The sequence below is a fragment of the Lycium barbarum genome, chromosome 6, assembly GCF_019175385.1.
Source record: "Lycium barbarum isolate Lr01 chromosome 6, ASM1917538v2, whole genome shotgun sequence".
In the NCBI taxonomy this organism is placed as follows: Eukaryota; Viridiplantae; Streptophyta; class Magnoliopsida; order Solanales; family Solanaceae; genus Lycium; species Lycium barbarum.
The window spans coordinates 97667559-97691456 of NC_083342.1; the positions used below are offsets into that span (position 1 = coordinate 97667559).

Genomic DNA, 23898 nt, shown 5'->3' on the forward strand with positions numbered 1-23898 from the left:
AATGTCTCTTCCATTATCTTCCACCATATTAATGGTTCTTCCATTATCTTCCACCATATTAATGGTTCTTCCATTATCTCATATATTGAATGCATATGTAGCACTATAAATAGAGACATAAGTTTTCATATGTAATGTACTTGGAACACATTTTGGAAGAATAATAAAATCTCTCCTCTTTGTCACTCTATGTTTATAGTTTTCATCCTTTAATATTATTACTCTTTTAGCTTCATTTTATAACACGTTATCAGCACGAGACTCTGCCATCTCGAGCAAATACTTTAAAAGACTCTGCCACCTTGAGCATGTCCTTTAAACAGATGCTAAGATGTTATCATTAATGTCCTTTAATGTTGATGATATGGTGGCTTTATAAGATTGTTTGGAACTGTTCCAGCAAAGCTAGAGCCATGAGCTTTCTAAGGTAAGTAGTACCAATTTGTTATATTTATATAAAATTCTACCGTTTATATAATGGCTAGAGAGGAGTGGTATTCCTTTAGCATACTAGTTACTTTCTATATTAACAAAATAACGTGATTCCATGATTGGTTGAAACTAAGAAAAGGATTAGAGAATTCTCAACATTTTGCACTTACATATATTTGATCGTTACTAATTTTGTGGAAAAGATGAGTAAGTGAAAGTCTAAAACAATAGAACAAATGGAATTGCCATCATTAAGAGTTTGACATAAAAGGTTAGTGTTTCCTTTATACCTTGAGTCTTTTTTCATTTGCTTCTAATGGCAGTTGATACCTCAAATTCATAATTGGAGATGTGTAATTCTCTACATTATATATATTTCAATTTGCTCCTGAAGTAGCAATATCATAACAAGATTATAAAGTGGATAATATAGACCCACTTAATATCCAGCAAATTTTGCAAGAAATATGTGATCACCAGAAGTGACAATATTTTTCAAGTCTGATTATGACTGAATTCATTTATGCAAACCACCAAAAGTGGTAATATTTTCATAGACTTGTTGTGGCTACAACTGAAGATATGTAAAAAAAATTCTCTACATATTATATGTATGCCTCGATTTGCTTCTGAAGTGGCAATGTTAAAGGAGGTTCTAGCTATCATTATTTGATATGATTAAGCCACTTTCAGATATATTTCATTCCTGAAGAATGAAACTTCTAATAAATGTTACAAATACGGATCTATTCCCTGAAGTGAATGTGACAGTATGTAGTAAAGCTTATAAATATGGACGTGCTCTTGGTTGTGAAGAAATCACGACTCAACTCCAGAAGAGGTAGAATAATTGAGAAGAAATATTTCGAATATTCTATGCTTTACTCCCGGAGTATTAAACTCATAAATCTGCTCCCGAAGTAGCAAAACTTTGAACTTTACTCCGAATGTTATAACCTCCGAGCTCTACTCCCCAAGTAGTAGAATTCTGAAATTTACTCTTGAAGTAATAAATAACTCCGAGATCTACTCCTGAAGTAGTAAGACCTTAAAATTTACTCTCGAAGTAGTAAACATTTAAACTTTACTCCCGAAGTGGTAAAACTTTAAACTTTACTCATGAAGCAGAAAGAATCGGTAAAATATTTGAGAAATATTTTGAAGCAATATCTGAGGAAAATAACGAGTTATTGATGAGTGTCGTATAGCAAGCACATTTGAATAATCAGGATTCATTTCCCGAAGTGAATGAAAAAATACCACAACCTATCTCCTGGAGAGATAAAATACAAGGAATATACATTTTATTGTGTGGTATGAAATTAAGGCATTGCAACACGTACCTGTCGTATGTAGAAACATCTTGAATAATTTTATTAAAGTATCATTTTAAAGAAAAAGGAAGCAGAGTAAAGTGCTTTCTACTATAACTACATTGATAAATTATGGTTAGTTGTTATTGATTTCCTTGAAGGAAATAAACATTGGTGTATCCCTTTCCTGAAGGGTGTGATTACTATGTGGTTGCTGCTTTGATACAAAATATTCAGATGTTAATGGCTAGTCTCCTTGAAGGAGATATTTAAAATACTGAAGTTAGAACTTAACATTTACTTTTCGTAATTTACAATTTATAATGTCCATTTAATTACTGTTTCTTTCATGACACCAGTAGTGTCTAACCAAATTTTCTCTCATGATACTAGCAGTATCTAAGCAATATTTGGTGATACAAAAATCAATGAGTCCAGAAGAGATAATTGTTTATTTACAGGTATCATGAAACTAGTAATGTCCAAATAATATCTGATTATGATAAATAAATTGAAGTCTCTTGAAGATGTTATATATGATAATACCATTTATCGTAGATCGTAATTGGTACGATCGGAACACTGTAGTAGGCCTGAAGTTTACTAACAATAAAAATGGTTATCATATTGAGACTACAAATGATCGGAATATTAAATATCTTCAAGTTACTATGGGTAAGAAATAAACAAGTGAAATGTTACCCGAGCATGATGAGATCACATACCACGATAAACCAGAAGTTTATTGATATACAATTTCATGCTATAGTAAACCAGAAGTTTATTAAAAGAAATATCACTCGTCATGGTAAACTTGAAGTTTACGGGTAAAGATAATTTTATCAGTTGACAAGACCATTTTGATCGTCCTGATTTAAATCTGATGTGCTAATTGAATATTAAAAACATATTGAAGACTAGAAGATTCTTCAAGAATTTATTTGTGTTGCTTGTTCTCATGATAAATTGATTACACCAGCTAATGTTGGGACTGAATCCCCAAAATTCTAAAAAAATATAAAAGGTGAATGTGGGCCCCATTCACCTGCAATGTGATATCTTAAATAGATGCATCTATGAGACGGTCACATGTATGTTTATTGTCAACTGGCAGTTTGACATTTACGAAGTTGCTTGCTCAAAATGATTGAGTTGGAAGCACAATTTTCAGAATATGTAATCAAGACAATCATCTTGATAATGCTGGTTTATATCTAAGTTGGTTTGGCATTAGATGACTCCATAATACAGCTAAACCATTGCTTATGAGAACAAAGTTTCAGATGTTGGTCTGAGATATGATATATTGCATACAACAACACTTGTATGCTTCAGATCAATAAATTTTGATAAATTCTCCCCTCAAATTTGGTTCAGGGTCAGGAACTAGATATTTCCATCTTTTAGCATTTGATGTGCGGTACATGATTAATGGATATACCATGATGCACACAGATGGATTTTCCCAAAGAAAATGGAGACATATGTCACTAAAATAAGGGGGAGAGAATAGGCAGCTAAGAAATATGTTGTGAATTATCATCAGTATGATCCTCAGATAATTCAAGTCAAATGCTGGAAGCATTTGCTGACCCAACTATTTCATATTTCATCTGCAAAATGCTCCTAATGTCCCTGAAGGACAGAGTCTACAACATACATGGAGCATGGTAGACCAATCGGTTCCAAATATAATAATCCTTGAAAAAAGGGAGGAGCAAATGATCATAATAAGGAAACAAAGTGCTCTTGAAGAGCCAACGACATAACACTTCATGAAACCTTATGCGAGGTTCAGGTACCTGAAAATAATGAATGATAATATCTCAGTAAGTTATGTCGAATTGCGAATCGATACAACATGATATCTTGTCGACAATATTTTGATACAATATAGCGCGCAATATTGTATAAGGTTGTGAGGATTTGATTTCTACGTCTCTTAAAGTATGTTGATGTAGAAATAATTACCAAGTAAAATGATGCATCTTGGTAAACGTAATGTTTATTGGGCCAGCAGTCCGAACATCAGAAAATGTCACATTATTTATAATGATGGAAGTTGTCACAGCCTATATGGCTTACTTGACAAAATTTATATGAAAATTCCTGAAGGATTTAAAATGCCTGAAGCAATTAGCTCAAAGTCTCGAGAGATGTATTCAATCAGATTAAAAAGATCGTTGTATGGTCTAAAACCATCAGGGTGCATGTGGTACAATCGCCTCAGTGAGTACTTGGTAAATGAAGGTTATATAAATGATGCCATTTGTCCATGTGTTTTTATTAAGAAAACAAAATCAGAGTTTGTTATAATTGCTGTTTATGTTGATGACATAAACCTAATTGGAACTCCAAAAGAGCTCTAAAAGGCGATTGAATATTTAAAGAAAGAATTTGAGATGAAAGATCTAGGAAAGGTTTTAAAACGATTTTACATGGACAATGCGCATCCTTTAAGTACTCCAATGGTTGTTCGCTCATTTGAAGTGAGTAAAGATCCGTTCCGACCTCAAGATGAAAATGAAAAGCTTTTTGGTCCTGAAGTACCATATCTTAGTGCAATTGGTGCACTTATGTATCTTGCTAACGCTACAAGACCTGACATAGCGTTCTTTGTTAATTTGCTAGCAAGATATAGCTCTTCTTCTACACGAAGACATTGGAACGGAGTTAAGCATATATTACGATATCTGAAGGGAACTAGCGATATGGGTCTGTTTTATACTAACAAAGAAATGCTATCTGTTTACATGCGGAGGTACTGCTATATCATGGCGATCCACAAAGCAGTCCATTATTGCTACTTCTTCGAATCATGCTGAGATACTAGCTATTCATGAAGCAAGTAGAGAATGTGTGTGGTTGATATCAGTGATACATTTCATCAGAGAAAGATGTGGCTTGAAGTGTGATACAAAATTACCCACGGTATTATATGAAGATAATGCTGCATGCATAACTCAATTAAAAGGAGGATTTATAAAAGGAGATAGAACGAAGCACATTTCACCAAAGTTATTTTTCATACATGATCTCCAGAAGAAAGGTAATATTGATGTGCAACAAATTCGTTCAAGTGACAATCCTGCAGATTTGTTCACCAAATATTTGCCAACTTCAACTCTTGAGAAGATGATATTCAAGATTGGAATGCGAAGGCTCCGACATCTGAATATTGGTCTTCGTCAGGGGGAGTGAAATACGCGTTGTACTCTTTTTTCCTTAACCAAATTTTGTCCCATTGGGTTTTCTTGGTAAGGTTTTTAATGAGGCAGCTCTCAAAGCGTATTACTAGATATGTGTACTCTTTTTCCTTCATTGAGGCTTTTTCCCACAGGGTTTTTCCTAATAAGGTTTTTAACAATACACATCACCTATGGACATCCAAGGGGGGGTGTTATGAAATATAGAATGGATGTCCACTACACAAATATAATGCCTCTTCCATTATCTTCCACCATATTAATGGTTCTTCCATTATCTTCCACCATATTAATGGTTCTTCCATTATCTCATATATTGAATGCATATGTAGCACTATAAATAGAGGCATAAGTTTTCATATGTAATGTACTAGGAACACATTTTGGAAGAATAATAAAATCTCTCCTCTTTGTCACTCTATGTTTATAGTTTTCATCCTTTAATATTATTACTCTTTTGGATTCATTTTATAACAATGGTTACTTTTTATTGATAAAAATAATTAGTTATTTCAAAAGATTTTGTTGGCTAAAATTGAGGCCATATACACGTGCTATCTATGTTACTATTAGTCACCTCATTTGTTGACAAATAAGTGACAAATGTATATCCAAGTGTCTATTGGTGGCACAAGCCATTGATGAGTGGCTAAGACACTTGTCAATTTCCTATATAATTTTTGTACCTATAAATAGCCTCAACATTCCCATCCGTGATATACACACAAAATCAGTGACCATCAACACCTATTAAACACACGCCTATCCTCTCTTCTTTTTCAGATTTTCCATTTTGCTTCATCCGTATAACCATACCATGAACAGATTCCTATAATAATTACCTACTACAAAGCCTTCTTTTTTTAATTATTATTATTCTTATATAACTTGATGGTATAATTTAGATTTGCTGATTCTTATATCCTCTAATTAATTAGAGAATGGCTTCTTTAATTCTCGAGAAACATTTCACTTTGCTGAAATAGTTTCTTAGGACAATGCCTAACACGGTTCAAGTCATATTTACTAAATATATTATCGTAATAATATTTATTTTCCTAGTGTTATTATTTTGCTAAGTAAATAATATTAATTATTATTATACTGGTTTATTTGTGATTTTCCCAACAATCTAAGAAACTATTTCAAATAATATCACTAGTAAAATTATTGATAACGCCGATGTTAGTGTTGTTATGGCTGCTGTTGTTCCCATAATCTTGCCAAATGTCCATGGTATTGAAGATGCATTAATATGTCCACAATTTAGCCAAAAAATGATGCCAAAATTCAAGTATGTAAATAGACATGATTACAAGCCTAAAGCCAATAATAAAATCTTCATGAAAAATACACCTCAATGCAAGAGGATTTTTGCGAGAAATGATAATCCCGTTAAATCAAAAATAAATTTGACTGAAGCAGATGATATAATTATTGCGGTCATTTCAGAAATAAATATTGAGGTCAATATAAGAAATTGGGTGATAGACTCTGGTGCTACTAGGCATATTTATGTAAATAGAAATAATTTTGTGTCATACACCCAAGTTAAGGAAAGAAAAGAAACTGTGTATCTTGGTGACTAAGGATAACTTAAGTCCTTGGAAAGGGAAAAGTTCTTCTCAAACTCACATCTGATAAAACTCTGGCATTGAGTGATGTGTTAAATGTTCCTAATATCCGAACTAATTTGATTTCTGTATGATTATTAGGAAAAGTTGGGGTGAAGGTATCTTTTGAAGAAAATGAGGTTGTGTTGACCAAAAATAATATTTTGGTGGGCAAAGGATCTTGTAACCATGGTCTATTTGTGCTTAATATTTCTAATGATATAAGTTAAAATGCATCTACCTCTGCTTCTATGGTTGAGTCTATTTCTTTGTGGCATGCTAGATTAGGACATGTTAATACCACATATATAAAGAAAATGCAATCACTTGGTTTAATATCTGGTTTAGACTCAAATGATTTTGACAAGTGTGAAATATGTGCTGAAACTAAAATTACTAAAAAGTCTTGTTTCTCAATAAATAGAGATACTGAGTTATTATCTTTGATTCACACTGATTGATTCACACTGATTTAGGTGATTTAAAGCAGACTATGACAAGAGGCAATAAAAGTTGAAATTGATTTTATCATGAAAAATAATACATGGGTTTTAACTGATTTACCTCCTGGTGCAAAACCTATTGGTTGTAAATGGATTTTCAAAAAGAAGCTTAATCCCGATGGCTCTATAGATAAATATAAAGCTCGTTTAGTAGAAAAAGGATTTTCTCATAAATAAAATATTATTATTTTGGTACATTTGCACCAGTGACTAGAATTGCTTCAATTCGAGTGTTAATTGCCTTAGCATCAATTCACAAACTTTTTATCCATCAAATGCATGTAAAAATAGCTTTTTTAAATGGTGATTTAGAAGAAGAAATTTATATGGTTCAATCTGAGGGATGTATTGTTATTGGACAAGAAACTAAAGTTTGTAAATTAATGAAATCACTTTATGGCCTTAAGCAAGCTCCTAAAAAATGGCATGAGAAATTTGATCAAGTCTTATTGAGAGATAGTTTTTCTTCTGTTGAAGTGGATAAATGTGTTTATACTAAAGTGGTAGACAATGATTATGTGATAATATGCTTATATGTTGATGACATGCTCATATTTGGTACAAGTTTAAATATTGTGGAAAGCACCAAAATTATTTTTGTCTACTAATTTTGACATGAAAGATCTGGGTGAAGTAAATATGATATTGGGAGTTAAAGTTATAAGGAGTGATGATAATATATTGCTGTCACAAGAACATTATGTGGAGAGACTTCTTAAGAAGTTTGGATGTTTTGAGGTGACACCTGTGGCCACTCCTTATGATGCTAACTCTCGATTGAAAAAGAATACTGGTGACCCAGTTGCTCAGTCTAAATATGCTCAGATTATTTGAAGCCTGATACATTTAATGAATTTTACAAGGTCTGATATAGCCTATGCTGTGTCTAGACTGAGTAGATATACTCATAATCCCAATCATGAACATTGGTCCGCATTAATTAGACTGATGAAATATTTGAGAGGAACCATGAATTATGATATCATGTATAGTGGATTTCCCTCTACTTTAGAAGGGTATTGTGATGCAACCTGAATCTCTGATTCAGATGAGACAAAATCCACTAGTGGCTATGTGTTCACCTTTGGTGAGGGTGCAATATCGTGGAAATCATCTAAGCAGACGATCATTGCTAGATCAACTATGGAGTCAGAGTTTGCAGCTCTGGAGTTAGCTGGTTCTGAGGCTGAGTGGCTGAGAAATTTCTTAGCGAATATCCCTTTAATAAAGGATGAGTTGCCTCATGTGTTTATGCACTGTGATTGTTAAGCGGCAATAACTATTGCAAAGAATAAATCTTATAATTGTAAGAGCAGACACATGAAATTGAGACATGATGTCGTTAAATAGTTGTTGAGAGGTGGAATAATTTCCATTGATTATGTGAAGTCAGAAATGAATTTGACCGATTCACTGACTAAACCCGTGGGAAGAAAGTTAATTCTTTAAACATCAAAAGAGATGGGGTTAAGGCCACATGATTGTCAATAGAGATGGTAACCCAACCTATGTGATTGGAGATCCCATAAAGTAGGTCCATATGGATAATAACAAGTCGATATTGGCTCTACGCGCACTTAAAGAAAGTGTTTGAGCTGCTACTAATTGTGAGGATGAGTTATTAACTCTTAATGAATTCATAGTCCTTATGGATGGTGTATTTAAAGTAGTGTACACTTGATGAATTCACCTATATGAGAGTGGAGCGGGGCCGCTTCTATGAGATGTTGGCCTAGTCTCTAGAGCTCTCATGAATAACCGGGCACGCGCAGCGGGGCCGCTTCTATGAGATGTTAGTCTAGTCTCTAGAGCTCTCATGAATAACCAGGCACGCGCAAGGCCTAGGGCGCAAAACTGCGTTGAACAGGAAAATTACGGAGTCGAAATGTGACTGATAAAGTCTCTGACTTACGATAAGAATTATTGATTCATAGAAATTTTATATTTCACCAGTAATTCTGTAAGTTAAATTTTATCGGTCTAATTTTGATTCATAGCCCAAAAAGCACCAAACCTACTGCATTTCAGACATGCAAATCCAGCAAGTTTTACTCTTTTATTTCTCATCTCTTGATTCCAAAAATCTTTTGAAATAGGCGGGAGATTGTTGATAAAGATAATTAGTTATTTCAAAAGATTTTGTTGGCTAAAATTGAGGCCATGTACACGTGCTATCTTGTCACCTCATTTGTTGACAAATAAGTGACAAATGTATATCCAAGTGTCTATTGGTGGCACAAGCCACTGATGAGTGGCGAACACACTTGTCAATTTCCTATATAATTTTTGTACCTATAAATAGCCTCAATATTGTCATCCGTTATATACACACAAAATCAGCGAGCGTCAACGCCTATTAAACACACGCTTATCCTCTCTTCTTTTTCGGATTTTCCATTTTGCTCCATCCGTATAACCATACCATGAACAGATTCCTATAATAATTACCTACTACAAAGCCTTCTTTTCTTTTCTTTTAATTATTATTATTCTTATATAACTTGTTGGTATAATTTAATTTTGCTGATTCATGTATTCACTAATTAATTAGAGAAGGACTTGTTTAATCTTCGGGAAACATTTCACTTTGCCGAAATAGTTTCTTAGGACCTAGCACGACTCAAGTCATATTTACTAAATATATTATCGTAGTAATATTTATTTTCCTAGTGCTGTTATTTTGCTAAGTAAATAATATTAATTATTATTATACTGGTTTATTTGTGGTTTTCCCAACACTTTTTAGTTTTTTTTTTAATTTATTTTTATTATAATTTATTTTTTATTTATATTTTTTTAATTTCTTTTTTATTTTACTTTTTAATTATTTTTATTTTTTAAAATGTATTTTTCTTTTTATATTATATATTTTTCATTTCCTTTCTTCCCATTTCCAACCTTTACTTCTTGTGGTTTCATGTAATTGCTTTTTTTATTTTTTATTTTATTCATTTAGCATAATCGTATTATTATTCTAATTTTTGAAACTACACCTCTTAATATTGAAAAAAAAAAATTATTAACAAACTTGGCATAGAACGAGTGACATTATTAAAGAAGAATTTCGTTGTGAATAAGGTTATAGACTTATATTTTTTCTTTCTTTTGAATTATTTACTTAAGTTACGTTGGAACTTACTTATGTAATGTTGGAATTCGACATAAGAGTATTGTGTTAAACTTTTTCTTTTGGATTTTGAATTTAGGTTATATTTTCAATTTTAAGTTATTTGCTTTAGTACTATTGACTTGTCATTTCACATTGCATGCTGCTTATTTTTCACTTACAGTTGATGGATTTTTGTGTCAAACATTTGAATAATTTTATAACATTTTATTTATAAATATTATTTTTTTATTAAATATCTAATCCATGACGTTCTCGCAAAAAAAAGTCTTCTTTTAAGTTTTATAATTAATTAAAATTAAATATTATTAATTTGAAAAACATATATCAACTATTTTTTACAATATTAGTTACAAATATATGATTATTAATTAATATATTTTCAAGAACAATGTGTTATTAAATAACTAATTTAATATCATTTATAAAGGTAAATATTTTTTAAATATTAATTTTAATTTTTTTATAATTAAATTTTATTTTTAAATTAAACTAACTATATAATTACACTTGTGCAACCAAACAACACGCTTGTAATTACACTGTTATTACATTATGACAAACAAACAGGTCGTTACAATTACACTATTGTGTAATTACTAGGCTGTGTAATTACTACCCTAGTAATTACACCAATTCCAATTACCAGGTGGCTTTCCAAACAGGCCCTAAGTTAAGGATAGTGAGCTTTCTCAATTGTCAACAAATTCTACCTCATAAGCAAAAGTTATTTGTGTTGCTAAATTATTCGTGAGTTGCAAGAAACTCATGTCCAATAGGCAACACAGTGAGCTATCTTCACTGTCTATAACTTCTTAAAATGTCTCATGCCTCATAGATAAAATTAATTTGTTAACATACTACAATTAGAACTTATGTCCAATGGGTAAGAAAGATCATTTTTACAAAATTATACTAAGTGAGGCCAAAAACTCAAAATCGCTCCTTGTAATGTCCTATTTCTGCAATGTTTTCTATTCAGATGGGGCCTGCTGATTGAACTCCTTACCCCTCGACCCTGACCTTTCATCTCTACCTTTGAGCGGTCGGGTAAGTTTTTATATGAATTTTTTATTTATTTTACTATAGTAATTATACAAAGAATAAAGTAATTAAAAAAGTTGATAGTAAATGAGAAAGACTAGTAAGTTTCTGAACTTATGTGTTTGTTTCATTTATTACAAGGTCTGCTTAATTTTGAAAGAGTGTCCTTCAGAATTTCAGTATGCGTTTCTCACTGTTCTGAATAAAAATTAAACAAATTTACCATGGATCCCAATTCGTCCATTGTTTCTGTTAGTGCATGTCAATATTAATAATCCATAGTTGTAAACACAAATTAAAAGTTTGTTAATTGGTGATACATACAAATTCGTTGATTTAATTATTTGTATTAAAGTGCATCATTCGTCACAGATCACTCTGTTTGCACGGTTCTATACCCTGTTCAGACTTGGTAAAAGATTCAAAATCGGTCGTAACATCCTGGATAATATTGACCATTTTTTTGCGTCGATTGTCCTTTTTTGGGGTGGTCTTTAATTTCTGTCCCTCAAATTGCTGGTCTTTAATTTTTATCTTTCGCTTCAAAAGGTGGCTAAAAATACCTCGAGGTTCTGGGTTCGAACCGCCGCTTAGTCTAAAAAAAAAAACGCATGGCAAGGCTTTTGCAAAAGTCTGTCTTATGCGGCAGACTTTGCCTTAAGGCGTAACTAAAAGCTTGCCGTCTCCGGCATATGTTCTAGTAATTTCGCCTGAATAGGCATAGATTCATAGAAACCTATGCCTTGCGAAATTATTATTATTGACTCTGCTGGGTTTCGAACTCAGAACCTTGGGGTATTTTCAGCCACCTTTTTATCGAAAGACAAAAATTAAAGACCAACAAATTGAGGGGAAAAAAATTGAAGACCAGTTCGTATGAAGGGTAATCGTGCAAATTGCCCAATATTTTATGGGTTGGGCTCAAGATAATTTCACATTGAGCTGATTTTAGCCCAACCCAACATAACTCATTTTCTCCAACTTAACCCAATTCTAGCAATTTGAGTTTATTGTTTGAGATTTTTTTTTTTTCTATGTATTCACTTTTTTCTTGTATCATGTATCTCATATGTTTGGGGTGTGTATGATATTTGTGGAAACTTTCTTCCATGAAAAATGCTTTCCGCAAAATATAATCCACGAAAAATGTTTTCCGCGAAAAAATATTCCACCAAAAACTTTTTCCCCGAAACTATTTTTCACAAATAATATTTTCCTAGAAATTAGACTGTTAAAAAAAAATTAGGTTAAGTTGGGCGAGTCATGACCCAGCTCATTTTTAGCCCATTTTAACTTGCCTAATTTCAGTCTAATCCGCCCACTTGACGACCCTAAAATTGACTCAAAAGGGCTTTTGGAAGAGGGGGGGAGGTACACTTGGCAAGTGGGCTTGGTTAGCACATGAAACTCAATGCAACAAATTTAAGGCACGAAAGGATCAATAGGAACCAAGAAGCAAAAAGTTCGTGTGCCAAGTTTTAAAGGGTTGCTATTTGATGCGAATAATATCCTTATGTTGATACACCTTGCCAATTTCTCATTTTAAAATCTATGCTGCAGTTTTATTTTATTAAACTAAGGCTTCGGTTGAGGAACCATTTAAAATATTCTAGCCTTGTTGACAATACAGCGTAGTTGATCTTTGGAGAAAATCTTCTGTAAATAATTGTCCAAAATAAACTTTGTGACAAGCTCAAATCGTGACCAGCAGACTCCGGGTTAAGAAAATCTGTACCAAGAAAGTGCTCTACACAAAATTAAACAGTCTCCAACACGAACATCCGGCAAGCCATTAATTTTTGAACTAATAAGAAGCTGCTTCTACGGAATAAAATGGTCACAATACCTTAACTATTAAAGCAATCATATGAGGAAAATAACTACTTTATACATCCAAAACGACCAACTTAAGTTGGCGCTCAGCTGGTACACCTTAATGAAAAGGAGTATTTTGCTGGAATTCCTTGGAATACTTTATCTTCATACAATTCTTGCTATAGACTCGGCAAAACCAGTCTTTCCCTTGTACACACTCAAGGCGAGGGTCGCAGTTATAAAATATAAATGCCAATGCCACATCCATGGAACCCCCTTTCACCAACACGTATCAGCATTCCACGTTACTGTTGTTATCTGATGGCACCGTATCTACAACAACCTCTTCCAAGCGATCTGCCAGGTTTTTCAATGACCTTTCTACCCAAGTATGAGTACTGTATTGTATGTAATTGTCACGGGAATAACAGGGTTTGCACACATAAGCCACCAAGTAGTCAGGCAAAATGCAAGGTATCTCGTGCCTTAAGAATTCTTGAACCCACATATCATAACGGGGCATGGTCTCATCGACAACGGCAAAATCGACACCTGAGTTAAGGAAGCGAGTGTAAGGCGGTGAAGTTGCTAATATTGTACCATCTCCGGCCTTGACAGTGCGCTTCAGTGTATCCTGATTCAACAAAGAGCAGCAATATTGAGACATTCTAGAGGAGATATGGGAATTCAATTTACAAGGAATTTAGTGAACAAGTGCAAAATAACTTACCAATGGTGGTACAATGCAGTCTCCATATATGATTATCTTCATTCCATAAAATGCACCATGTCCAGTTCTCTTCCTCAAGAGCCGCCACTTCCTTGGAGCTTCTAAGTCGATTGCTAAATCTTCTGTTAAGCCTTTTTTGTGCCATTCATATTTTTCTTCATCCAAAAATCTTCCAGCTTCGTTACTGGCTGTTAAATAATCAGACTTCAGGATCCACCTGCAAGAATCAATAGACCAATCAGTTTACCTGTAGAATTGACACTACTGTAAATCATGATTATTGTAGCATTACCTTCCAGAGGCTGCAGCAGCAAAGAATTTTTCAGTTCTGCGAACTGGATCTGGAACAATAAAATGAGTTGCCTGATATGACCATTGATGAGAATCTCTGCACACATTTCCTTTCAAACATTCAACGGCCTTCTGAAATTCCTTTCTTTGCAGCCGATGTCCACTAAGGATAAACCACTTCGGCTCAGTTTCTGCTTTAGTAACCTGCAATGAGCGAGGATTTGCAACATCAGCCTTTAGAGGTTTTCTTTTATCACATTTTGGAGAAGTTTCGCCAGCTCCACATTCATTATAACTCCAGCTTTGGCCTCCAGTAAGAGGTCTATTCTCCTTCTCCACAACCGTGGAGTTCAATTCATGATCAAGTGCCAGTGCTGTGGGTTCACCTGTTTCAGGTAAACCTTTTCCATTCTCTGTTTCCACATTCTTGTTTTTATCATTTTTGGACTTCTTTCTTTGGGCAACTTTTGCGGAAAATACAGCTCTTTTAGGAGCTAAATTAGTTGCTTTGCTCCTCTTCATCAAATACTTTGGACCTTTGGTTACTTTCTCATCCACATCATTCTGTGCAGAAGTTGATTTATTTGACCTGGTCTTCTTGCCAGAAATAGTCTTTTGACCTTCAGAGTCCTTGTTGTCAGCATCATGCCTCACAGCACAATCTTCCACATCAGTCTGATTCGTGTTCACAACTAGTTTCTCTGCAGATTTAACCCGAGACTGTGGTACTCCACTGGACTTTCCTGTTAAGACATTCAACTCATCATACTCTTCGTCCTCAGGAGTTTCAGCATCATCATTTTTGGATTCAGCTGTTTTAACATCTTTCTTTGCAGAATCCACGTATTTTCTTTTCTCAGTCTCTTTGCTTGATTCTGCACTTCCTGCTGATGGAACCTCAACCTTTGCAAATCTCCGAACCTCTTGGTGATCTCTGTCCTTTCTACCCCAGCTCACAGAGGGTGCAGAATCATTTGATGGAACAATCTTGTTAAGAACTGTAATACCTTTCTGATTTCTTGCGTCCCTTTCACAGAGATTTAGTCCAGATCCCAGTGTCTTCTTAGAAAGGGATTTTCTCTTTAATGGATTAGACCCTGACCTAGTATCTCCTACAGCATTTTCCAGTTCAGCCAACTGAATAGACTTCTCAATATCTTCTCTTTCATTGCCTGGAGATGGATTTTTGACAGCTTGCAGTTCGTTCCTTGGGCTGTTGTGTTCACCAGTAGAATACTCAGTGTCACATGAGTGAAAATTCACAGGGTCAACATTGCTGCTCAAAGCAGTCTTTTTTAACCGCACGATCGCACAAGTGCCAGCTCGCAATAGATCCTCATCACACTCTAGCTGACTGCCATGTTTTAAGGAATTGGAAATAGAAGAATCACAAGTTTGCAAGGGATCAAGACTTGCACCATTGCCAAACTGGACATTCTTCAGTAATGACAAATGTCTGCCTAACTCTTCACCACGATCTTCCACCAGGTCACCATTTAACATGCTTTCTGGACTATGAATAGTTTTTGCAGAGCCATTATATATCATGTCCACACTCCTTTTCTCAGGGAGTATACTACTTTGGCCCTTTTCAAGGCATGACATTTTACTAGTAGGAATTTTTGCAGAACCAACATCAGTTTCATCCTGCTCTTTCTCTGAGCAGAAGTTCAAGTTATCACAATGTTGACTCACAGCATTAGTGGAAGGACATCCTGCGCTCTCAATTTGTTCCGAGGCCATGGTAAGACCAATTTTTCTAGGTTTTTTTTGGGAATAACTACTAACACAACTGTTTGGCAGACAAGAGTTAGGAGACTTCTTAGCACTATTACAAACTGAGGCTGTACTAATTCCATTTTGTGGCATGCTAAGTGGCACATATTCATTTCTAGTCACAGTGGTGCCAAGGGTCTCAAGATGCCTCTTATGAGATTCTTCAAAGATTGTAACCAGGTCCGATTTTGATTCCTTGGGAGCACATGATGCCAGCTGCTTATTGTTTTCAAGATCTGACAAACCTGTAGGTGTGTGTATCTCTGAGATGTTTCTAGAGATTTCCTCCTTCAAAAGGAATTGATTGGGACTCTTTGAATGTTGAGGACTAGTGAAAGAAACTCTCTCTCCACCCATGTTAGCAGCAATGTCGTCTTGCTCATCTTCAGAATCCTTGGCTTCAGCTTCCATCATCATCTCCAACTCATACCCACTGGAGTCCAAAAAGAAAAAAGCACAAGCGTGGCATGTTACAAGTTTTCTTATTAATTTAATTGGATATTCAAAATTGAGGCTCACAAACATAAGCACATAGTGTCTAGCATGACCTCTTGTTTTGTCCGATAGATAGGATTGTCAAAAGGCAGTACCTGATGCCATTTTCATTTGACAACTCTTTTTCAGTAATTATTACATCATTTTAGGTGCATTACGCTTTCATGTTTATGTTTGTTGACTCATTTTCCGTTGGCACAAAAAGCTACCACAACTAAGAAAGAAAACAAGCGAAGCAAGAAGCATTAGCATTACAGACCTCTACCATTCTAAGACAAATTGATGACTGAAATCCGAGAAAGTACCTCGAAATTTCTGCATGAGCTCCCTCTAGATTGAGCTTAAGCACGTACAATAATTTATATTGTTTGTACTATTGATTACATAAGACAAATTGATGAATGGGGTCTTATGCCAATTGATCTGATAAACTTAAAAGATTAATCTTTGTGATGATTACTTCAAATAGGAATACTGTGACATTTTCGAACAGGATTTCATAATCCACATTGTAAAACTTCATAATTAAGTTTTGCAAAAATAAAGTGCAGCTTGTGAACTTCATACAGCGAAACCACCACCAAGGGGACCTCGATATGCTGTAAACTAAAACTTCAAAACCCAAAACAAAACAATATGCCCTCTGACTGATAAAACGAGCCAATTCACATTCAAGGCGGAAAATGTCTCACCTTTTATCATAGCCAGCCTCCGGAAGAATTTCCCAAGCCATTAAACTGCACAATAAAACAAGTATAAAAGGAAGCAAGGAAAAATGACCAAAGGGGTATGGTAACACAGACACATGTAACTTCTACAAAAAGTTCTGCCTTACCAATCTTCTAACCACCGGTGATTCACTAGTTTTATCTTCTTCAGTTTCTTGGCAAGCTCATATTTCTCTCCTATCAAATAACATAGGCTTGTTTTGAATTGTAAAAGTATAGTAAACAAAACAATAGCAAATACAGTAAAAAGAGAAAAATCAGATTGAATTTGAAGTCTCTTTCTTCCATCTCCTAATTTGGTGGAAGAAGCAAATTAAAAGGCATAATGAGTCTCATAAGAGTGAATTTCCATAACTTAAGGTAATCCACCATTTGCCAAAGACAGCTGTATTAGCAAGCGTCATCACTTTAAGCCTCAAAGCCTGAAATTTCCCATTGTAAACCATACATATGAAAGAAAGAACTCAAGAGTGAAGTTTATCAAGCACTTTCAGTTTATCATGCCAATTTAAACTATGCAGGTGATATAATTAAAGATGCTATGCTAACTGGATCTTTCACTTTGCTGCGACCCACCCATGTCCAACACATACCAACATCCAACATAATTTACAACTTCAGAATCAGCACTGCAGGTTACATATTTAGATGTTAATTCAAGTATTAAAATGAGGCTAAGGGGGTTGCTCCTTAAAAAGAGCTTTGCCAACCTGAAGCTCCCTTAACTCCAACTAGGATAAGATGCACCAAAGAAAGCAAGATAAGAAATAAAGGCTCGAGGTATTATAGCCAGCAAAACTGCAACAGAAGAAATCGATTTACCTTCGAATTTGTAGCAAATAAGATGAGTGACTTTGTTTGCAATCAATGGCTTTGAAAAATTTGCACCCATCAGCCCAACCATTGTCTAGAAGAAGAAGAAGAAGGAACCAAATAGCAATGTCACATGACATGAAATTGAGAAGCAACTCTTTAAATTATTTGCGAAGAGATATATAATGATCTTAAAAAAACAACAGAGTTGGAATCTACTAACCATTATATCATCTCGATCTTGCCGCTGATATCCAGTTAAGCACAGAATTAGGGATTTCGCGCCTGGGATTCCATCCAAATCCCTCGAAGGTCTGTACATGATCTGTAAGAAAAGTAGTGAATGTACTAAGTTGTGATATCAAACAGTATTTGGGGATTGGGGCTGGGGAGGGCGGAGGTAAACTGTCTAATTTTAAAGGGAAGGACTACAAATGTCCAGCAGAATCATGGAGCAAGGACTCAAAATGTTCCAGCAGACAGAATTTTGAGCTCATACAAACCAACGAAGACATCCATGTAGAACTTAAAAGGAGCAACACACGGGCCAACGGATACACTCACGGCCCCATCAAAAGGTCAAAGTAGTTAGTTACATAGCTATTTAGGACAAATTTTGTACAGATCTTCCATGCAAAATATTTTCAACTCTCTTTGTCCTGAAAGATAAAAAAGCAAATACGGGCTCCTGAACTTACTTTCATAATTGATCAAAGATCAAGTGAGGCACCATACTAGCATTCATAAGAGGTAAACAAGAAATTCTCAGGGAAATGTGCATATCAAGCCTATCACAAAATTGCTATTTCTCTGTCGAATAATTGAAGCCTTGCAGTCATTATCATTAAACATTCAGGTATTAGCATACATCCAACTTATTTCCAATTCATAAACAAACCATATGTATTACATAAGGACATTCCAGAATGAACTCACAGAGAGGTGATCGACAGGCATTCCCAGATCAAAACTGTGCTCGACCCACAAGCCTGTGACTACAACCTTTCCGTCCCGTCGGGCAGCAACACATACATGATCATCCTAAACATGAAAAAACAGTGCCCAGTTTCATTAATAACAGTAAGATATCTAAGTAAGAAAATAAAACCCGGGATGAGTTGATCAATTAAGAGGAAACTTATAAACACATTAACTTAGGGGTCTTTTGGTTCGAAGACAAGTTATACAGGGATTATAATGCAGGAATTAAGAATTAGTTATACAGGGATTAGTAATACAAAGATTATTTCTTGTTGAGTGTTTGATTCTTGCACTAAAATTGGGTATACAAGAAATAATCTAAAATATTTATTTATTTTTTAAACTAAAAAGCAATATGAGTTTACAATTATACACTTGGATGCTTGACATTCATTGGCTTCTCGGAAAAAGACATAGTTAGTATTGTCCTTTTGGTGCTTTATCCATGTACTATAAGTTATACATGGATTAGTTATTCCATGTTGTTGGTCGTATAAAATAATACAACAATTGGTGTATTAAGTTATACATTATTCAAGTTATACCATGATTATTCTCCTTATACATTACCAAATGAAAACAAGAAACAAAAATTGGAAAAAAAAAAAAAAGAATTGCAGTTATTCAGTTGTTCTTACATAAATAGTTTTATCTACAATGAGGTGTGTGCAATCCGGTCCGTATTCGGACACGTCAACTCCACCACCCACCAACAGCTTGAACCGAATCTTCAAAGAAACAGAAAAGTATATTAAAATATGACAGTAACAATGGAAACCTGATTAAAAAGAAATTACAGCAATAACCAAAATACTTTGAACTGTGAAAATACAAATTGATTAGCTTAGTAATACCTGCTCCAATTTTAGAAAATTGAATCCGACAAGAACAAAACGAACACCAGTGAAGATTCTGGAGAACATATCTTGCTTGGTTTCTGCCATTGAAGTTCCTATCCTTATTTGTATCAAAAATATATTCACTCAAAATAGAGAATATAAACTTATGTACAACTCAAAATACTGTAATTGAGTTTTCAAAATCATAGAGAAAAGAGATCTTTTTAATTTCATAATTTTGGCTTGAATGGCGGGAGATCAAATTTGGCGGACACATGATATACACGTGTCTTATTACGGGTCGTTCGGGCCATGGGCCAAAGCCTCGGGCTAGGAGGTCACTTGCACTTTTGGCCTCTATTTGGTGGTGGTCTTTAATTTTTATTCCCTGTGATGAATAATTTTTTGGTGAGACATAAATTTAAATTTTCGTATCATAATATTTCACGAGTTATGTCCCGTGCTCTTAAAGAGTGATGCACTTAAAGTGATAAGATACTACTACTTTGGTCGGATTCTATTATAAAAATTACAAAATTGAACCAAACCGACTAACGCCCATCCCTTCATTAGTTCACTCATGATAGTTATTTTAAAACTCTATCACGGGTAGCATAAGTGAAACAATCCTTTAATATTTTTTTAATTACCTTTAGAGTTTGAGCCTTTGTAAATTGATACTCTATGAAAAAGACATTGAATTTTGAACTGTTTCGAAACTCCCAAAAAAAAAAAAATCAAACCGCAACATATTATGGTGGACTTTCATTTGTCAAAACGTCAAACTCTAGCACCGTTTTTTGAGGTTATTCTATATTTTAATTAGGAGTATTTTTGTTTTGATATTATTTTCGTATAAAAAATTAGCTCTTTCTTGATTACATTTCAGATGATGGTTATGTATTAGAAAGGGTGAAAAAAAGGGTCATTCAGATTAGTTTTTATGACTCAAAACAATTCTATAATCAAGAGTAACATGTGTGATTTGACTATTGGATGATATAATTTTCTTTTATATTTTTTGCACCACTAGAGACTACCAGTCAACAACATCAGTTAATTTAATAAGGTAGTCAGTTTTCACTTTGAATTTAAGTTATATTTTATTTTTTTAATATTATTTAACATGCTCAGATAGTTGTGTGGACATATTAGGAGAGATACAATTAGGAACGAAGTTATATGGGATACGGTGGGAGTGACCTTTGTGGTGGTCAAGATGAGGAAAGCTAAGCTGAGATGGTTCGAGCATGTGCAGAGAAGGTGTGGGGATGCTCCGTTAAGGGGGTGTGAGAGGTTAACTATAGAAAGTTTTAAGGGAGGTAGATGTAGGCTTAAGAAGAACTAGGGGGAGGTGATTAGGCATGTCATGACTCGTCTTAAGCTTACTGAGGACATGACCCTAGATGAGAAGGTACGGAGGTTAATGATTAGCGTGAAAGGGTAGTAGGTAGCCGAGTGTTGTAATACTTTTACGTGGGAGAGACATGGGCTAGTCCCTTCTTCTCGTCTCCTCCTTATTTAGTAGTAGTATTACCTATTACTGCATTTGCTTTGTTTAACTTGCTTTTTTGATGTCGTTATTTTTCTTTCTATCCTGCTTTGATTACACTTCTTTTGAGCCGAGAATTTATCAAAAACAGTCTCCTTACCAACATTGTGGGAATCTATTGGGTATGTTATTATTGTTGTTGTAGTTTCCTTACCCCACAAAGATAGGAGTAAGATTTGTGTACATCCTACATTCCTCAGGCCCCACTTACGAAATTTCACTGGATTGTTGTTGTTATATTATTTAGCATGTAATCAGTATTGGTAAATAAAATAAAAGCATTGTTGCTTCTTTGAAATAGCAGGAAGAAGACTATCAACTTCTGCATTTATCTACTATTTGATGAATTGAAAGAACTATCATCTATATGCCAATTTCACATACTTGTGTATGAAGTTAAATTTGATAATTTTAACTTCAAACATACACGTTTGAAGTTTAGGACTGTCAGTCTGAACTTCCGATAACTACAGTTAGAGTCTAGATTTTAATGATGACTAATCAAATATGGTATATGTGCAAGAAGAATAAATATATACAAGGAAAGGAAGTAGCAACTGCATATGGAAGGATAAAAAGGAAAAACAAGATCGCGAACAAACACGAAAGCAAATAGATAAGGCAAGCTGACTTACTATCAAAAGTCGGACAGAATTAATAAAGACTGATGTAATCAAGGAAAGAAGGCTACAAGGCTTTCCCAGACGTAAATCAAGCAGAGTTACAAAGGTTTTTCAGGCGTAAATCAAGAAAGAAATAATCAAGCAGGAAGGAAAGGAAATCGACGAGATCAAGGGTGTATTCGATATGAAAGAAAATGTTTTCCTGGAAAATGTGTTCTTGGAAAAATAAGTGAATTTCTATTTATTTTCTCATGTTCGTTTGAGTAGCGAAAAATAAGTGAATTTCTTACTTATTTTCTCATATTTTCAGAAAAATACCCACCCAAGCCCCACAACTCCGCCCCACCCCCAACCCCACCCCCACTCCCCACCCCTTTTTTTTTTGAAGTATTTAATTTTTTTCTGAATTTTCTAAACCACCACATCCCCCTCCCCCACCCCCCACCCCCCCGCCCCGGTGTGAACTCATACCACACTAACCCCACCCTCAATTTTTTTTGGAGGGGGTGGTGGGGTGTCTGGAAAGGGGGGGTGGGGGTGGGGAAAAAAACAAAAAAAAATTCAAAACTTTTTTTTCAAAATAAAATTAATTGTAGGGGGTGGGGTGAGGCAGGGGTGGGTGGGGTGGTGCAAAAAATAAAACAAAAAAAAATTCAAAACTTTTTTTTCAAAACAAAATTTTTTTTTTTTTGGGGGGGGGGGGGGGGGGGGGGGGAAGGGCGGTGCAAAAAATTAAAAAAAAATCAAAACTTTTTTTTTTCAAAACAATTTTTTTTTTTTTGGGTGGGACGTGGGCTGGGCTGGGTTGGCGGCAGGGGTGTGGTAGGAGTGGGGTGGGGTGGTGCAAAAAATCAAAAATCAAAACAATTTTTTTTTTTTGGGAGAGGGTTGGGGTAGGGTGGGTAGGGATGGGGTTTGATTGCGGGTGGGGGTGGTGGAAAAAACCAAAAAAAAATTCAAAACTTTTTTTCAAAACAAAATTAATTTTTTTTGCCAGAGGTGGGGCAGGGTGGGTGGGGGTGGGGTGGTGAGAGTGGTTGGGGGGTGGGTTGGGTGGTTGGTGGAATACACTTATAGACTTGTTTTCCCTACTTTTATTAAGGAAGTCATTTCTTCCATTTTTGAGGAACTTATTTTCTTAAAGAAAATGTTTTCCAAAATTTTTGACCAAACGAAAATGTTTTCCTCCATACCAAACACACCCCAAATGTAAAGATAAATCAACGACAAGAATCAAGGACTCAAAATCAGTAAAAGATATACTCAAAGGAAGATCGATGAATATGCAATATTGGATTATTGGAAGATCTGAAAAGTTGACATCATCAAAGAAAATCGGCATTAAATAAATCAACAATTAATCAATCTATAACCTTACTCTTGAAAAAGAATCAATCAAATTTTATTAAGGATCAAATCTCTTGAATTATTTTTATTTGTTCCAGTCAAGACATCAAACACAAAGGATAATTAAGTCTCACTCAAGGATGAGCAAGATATGCATATTCGTCTTAACCAATCTTGAATTTCTTTGTTCTACCTCGATAAATCGAATACGCGAACCAATTAAAAGTAAGAAAATAATGAAGAACGATCAGGGAGGATAATTCTATAACTAAAATAGCAATTAAGAATGAATTCACGAAAGAAGAGAAAGAACTCGTACATGAAATTTTCCACATGAATGAACAAAGGGGGTTTCTAAAGCGATGCGTAGAACAAATCCACAGAACACTCAGCACGGGAGTAAAACCCTTAAATCATTCAAAAGCTGGCTAATGAAGATAACCCTAAGTATTTTACTATTTATAGCAGCACTAGTGTAATCACATAAATGTCCTAATGGGCCTTAAGGCCTATTTGTAAAACTAGCCATTCTTTGAAACTTGATCTTTGATTTCTTGAGGCACTTCAAGGTCTTGAGCGTGACATGTACCCGAGCCTGACATGTACCCGAGCCATGTTGTGTAGCGAGAATCAAATGTTATCAACTCTTTATAAGAATTGTAATTCTAGT

General features: G+C 34.7%; 1 protein-coding gene across 5 annotated transcripts; it reads right to left on the reverse strand.

Moving 5' to 3' along the window:
• Nucleotides 1–12957: 12957 nt before the first annotated feature.
• LOC132644952 (BRCT domain-containing protein At4g02110-like) lies at nt 12958–23680 on the reverse strand. 5 transcript variants are annotated; one of them, XM_060361642.1, is made up of 11 exons: nt 23548–23680; nt 19722–19824; nt 19506–19595; nt 18823–18927; nt 18110–18211; nt 17896–17980; nt 17181–17250; nt 17038–17082; nt 14076–16283; nt 13784–14000; nt 12958–13687 (listed from the first exon to the last, which is right to left on the reverse strand). In XM_060361642.1, coding segments are annotated over exons 1-11 (3369 nt in total). In that variant the 5' UTR covers nt 23550–23680; the 3' UTR covers nt 12958–13345. The 5 variants fall into 5 exon arrangements, with proteins under 5 accessions (XP_060217625.1, XP_060217627.1, XP_060217628.1 ...); XM_060361644.1 differs by having other exon boundaries at nt 19722–19819; nt 23548–23677; XM_060361645.1 differs by having other exon boundaries at nt 19722–19804; nt 23548–23637.
• Between the last annotated feature and the right edge of the window lie 218 nt (nt 23681–23898).

Bases quoted from the DNA above. Each gene is read 5' to 3' on its own strand.
- LOC132644952 (XM_060361642.1), bottom strand. The intron at 18,928-19,505 runs GTAAGAACAACT...TTTCATGTTTAG, and splicing joins TTGTAGATAAAACTATTTAT to GATGATCATGTATGTGTTGC. The intron at 17,083-17,180 runs GTAAGGCAGAAC...TTTATTGTGCAG, and splicing joins CACCGGTGGTTAGAAGATTG to TTTAATGGCTTGGGAAATTC.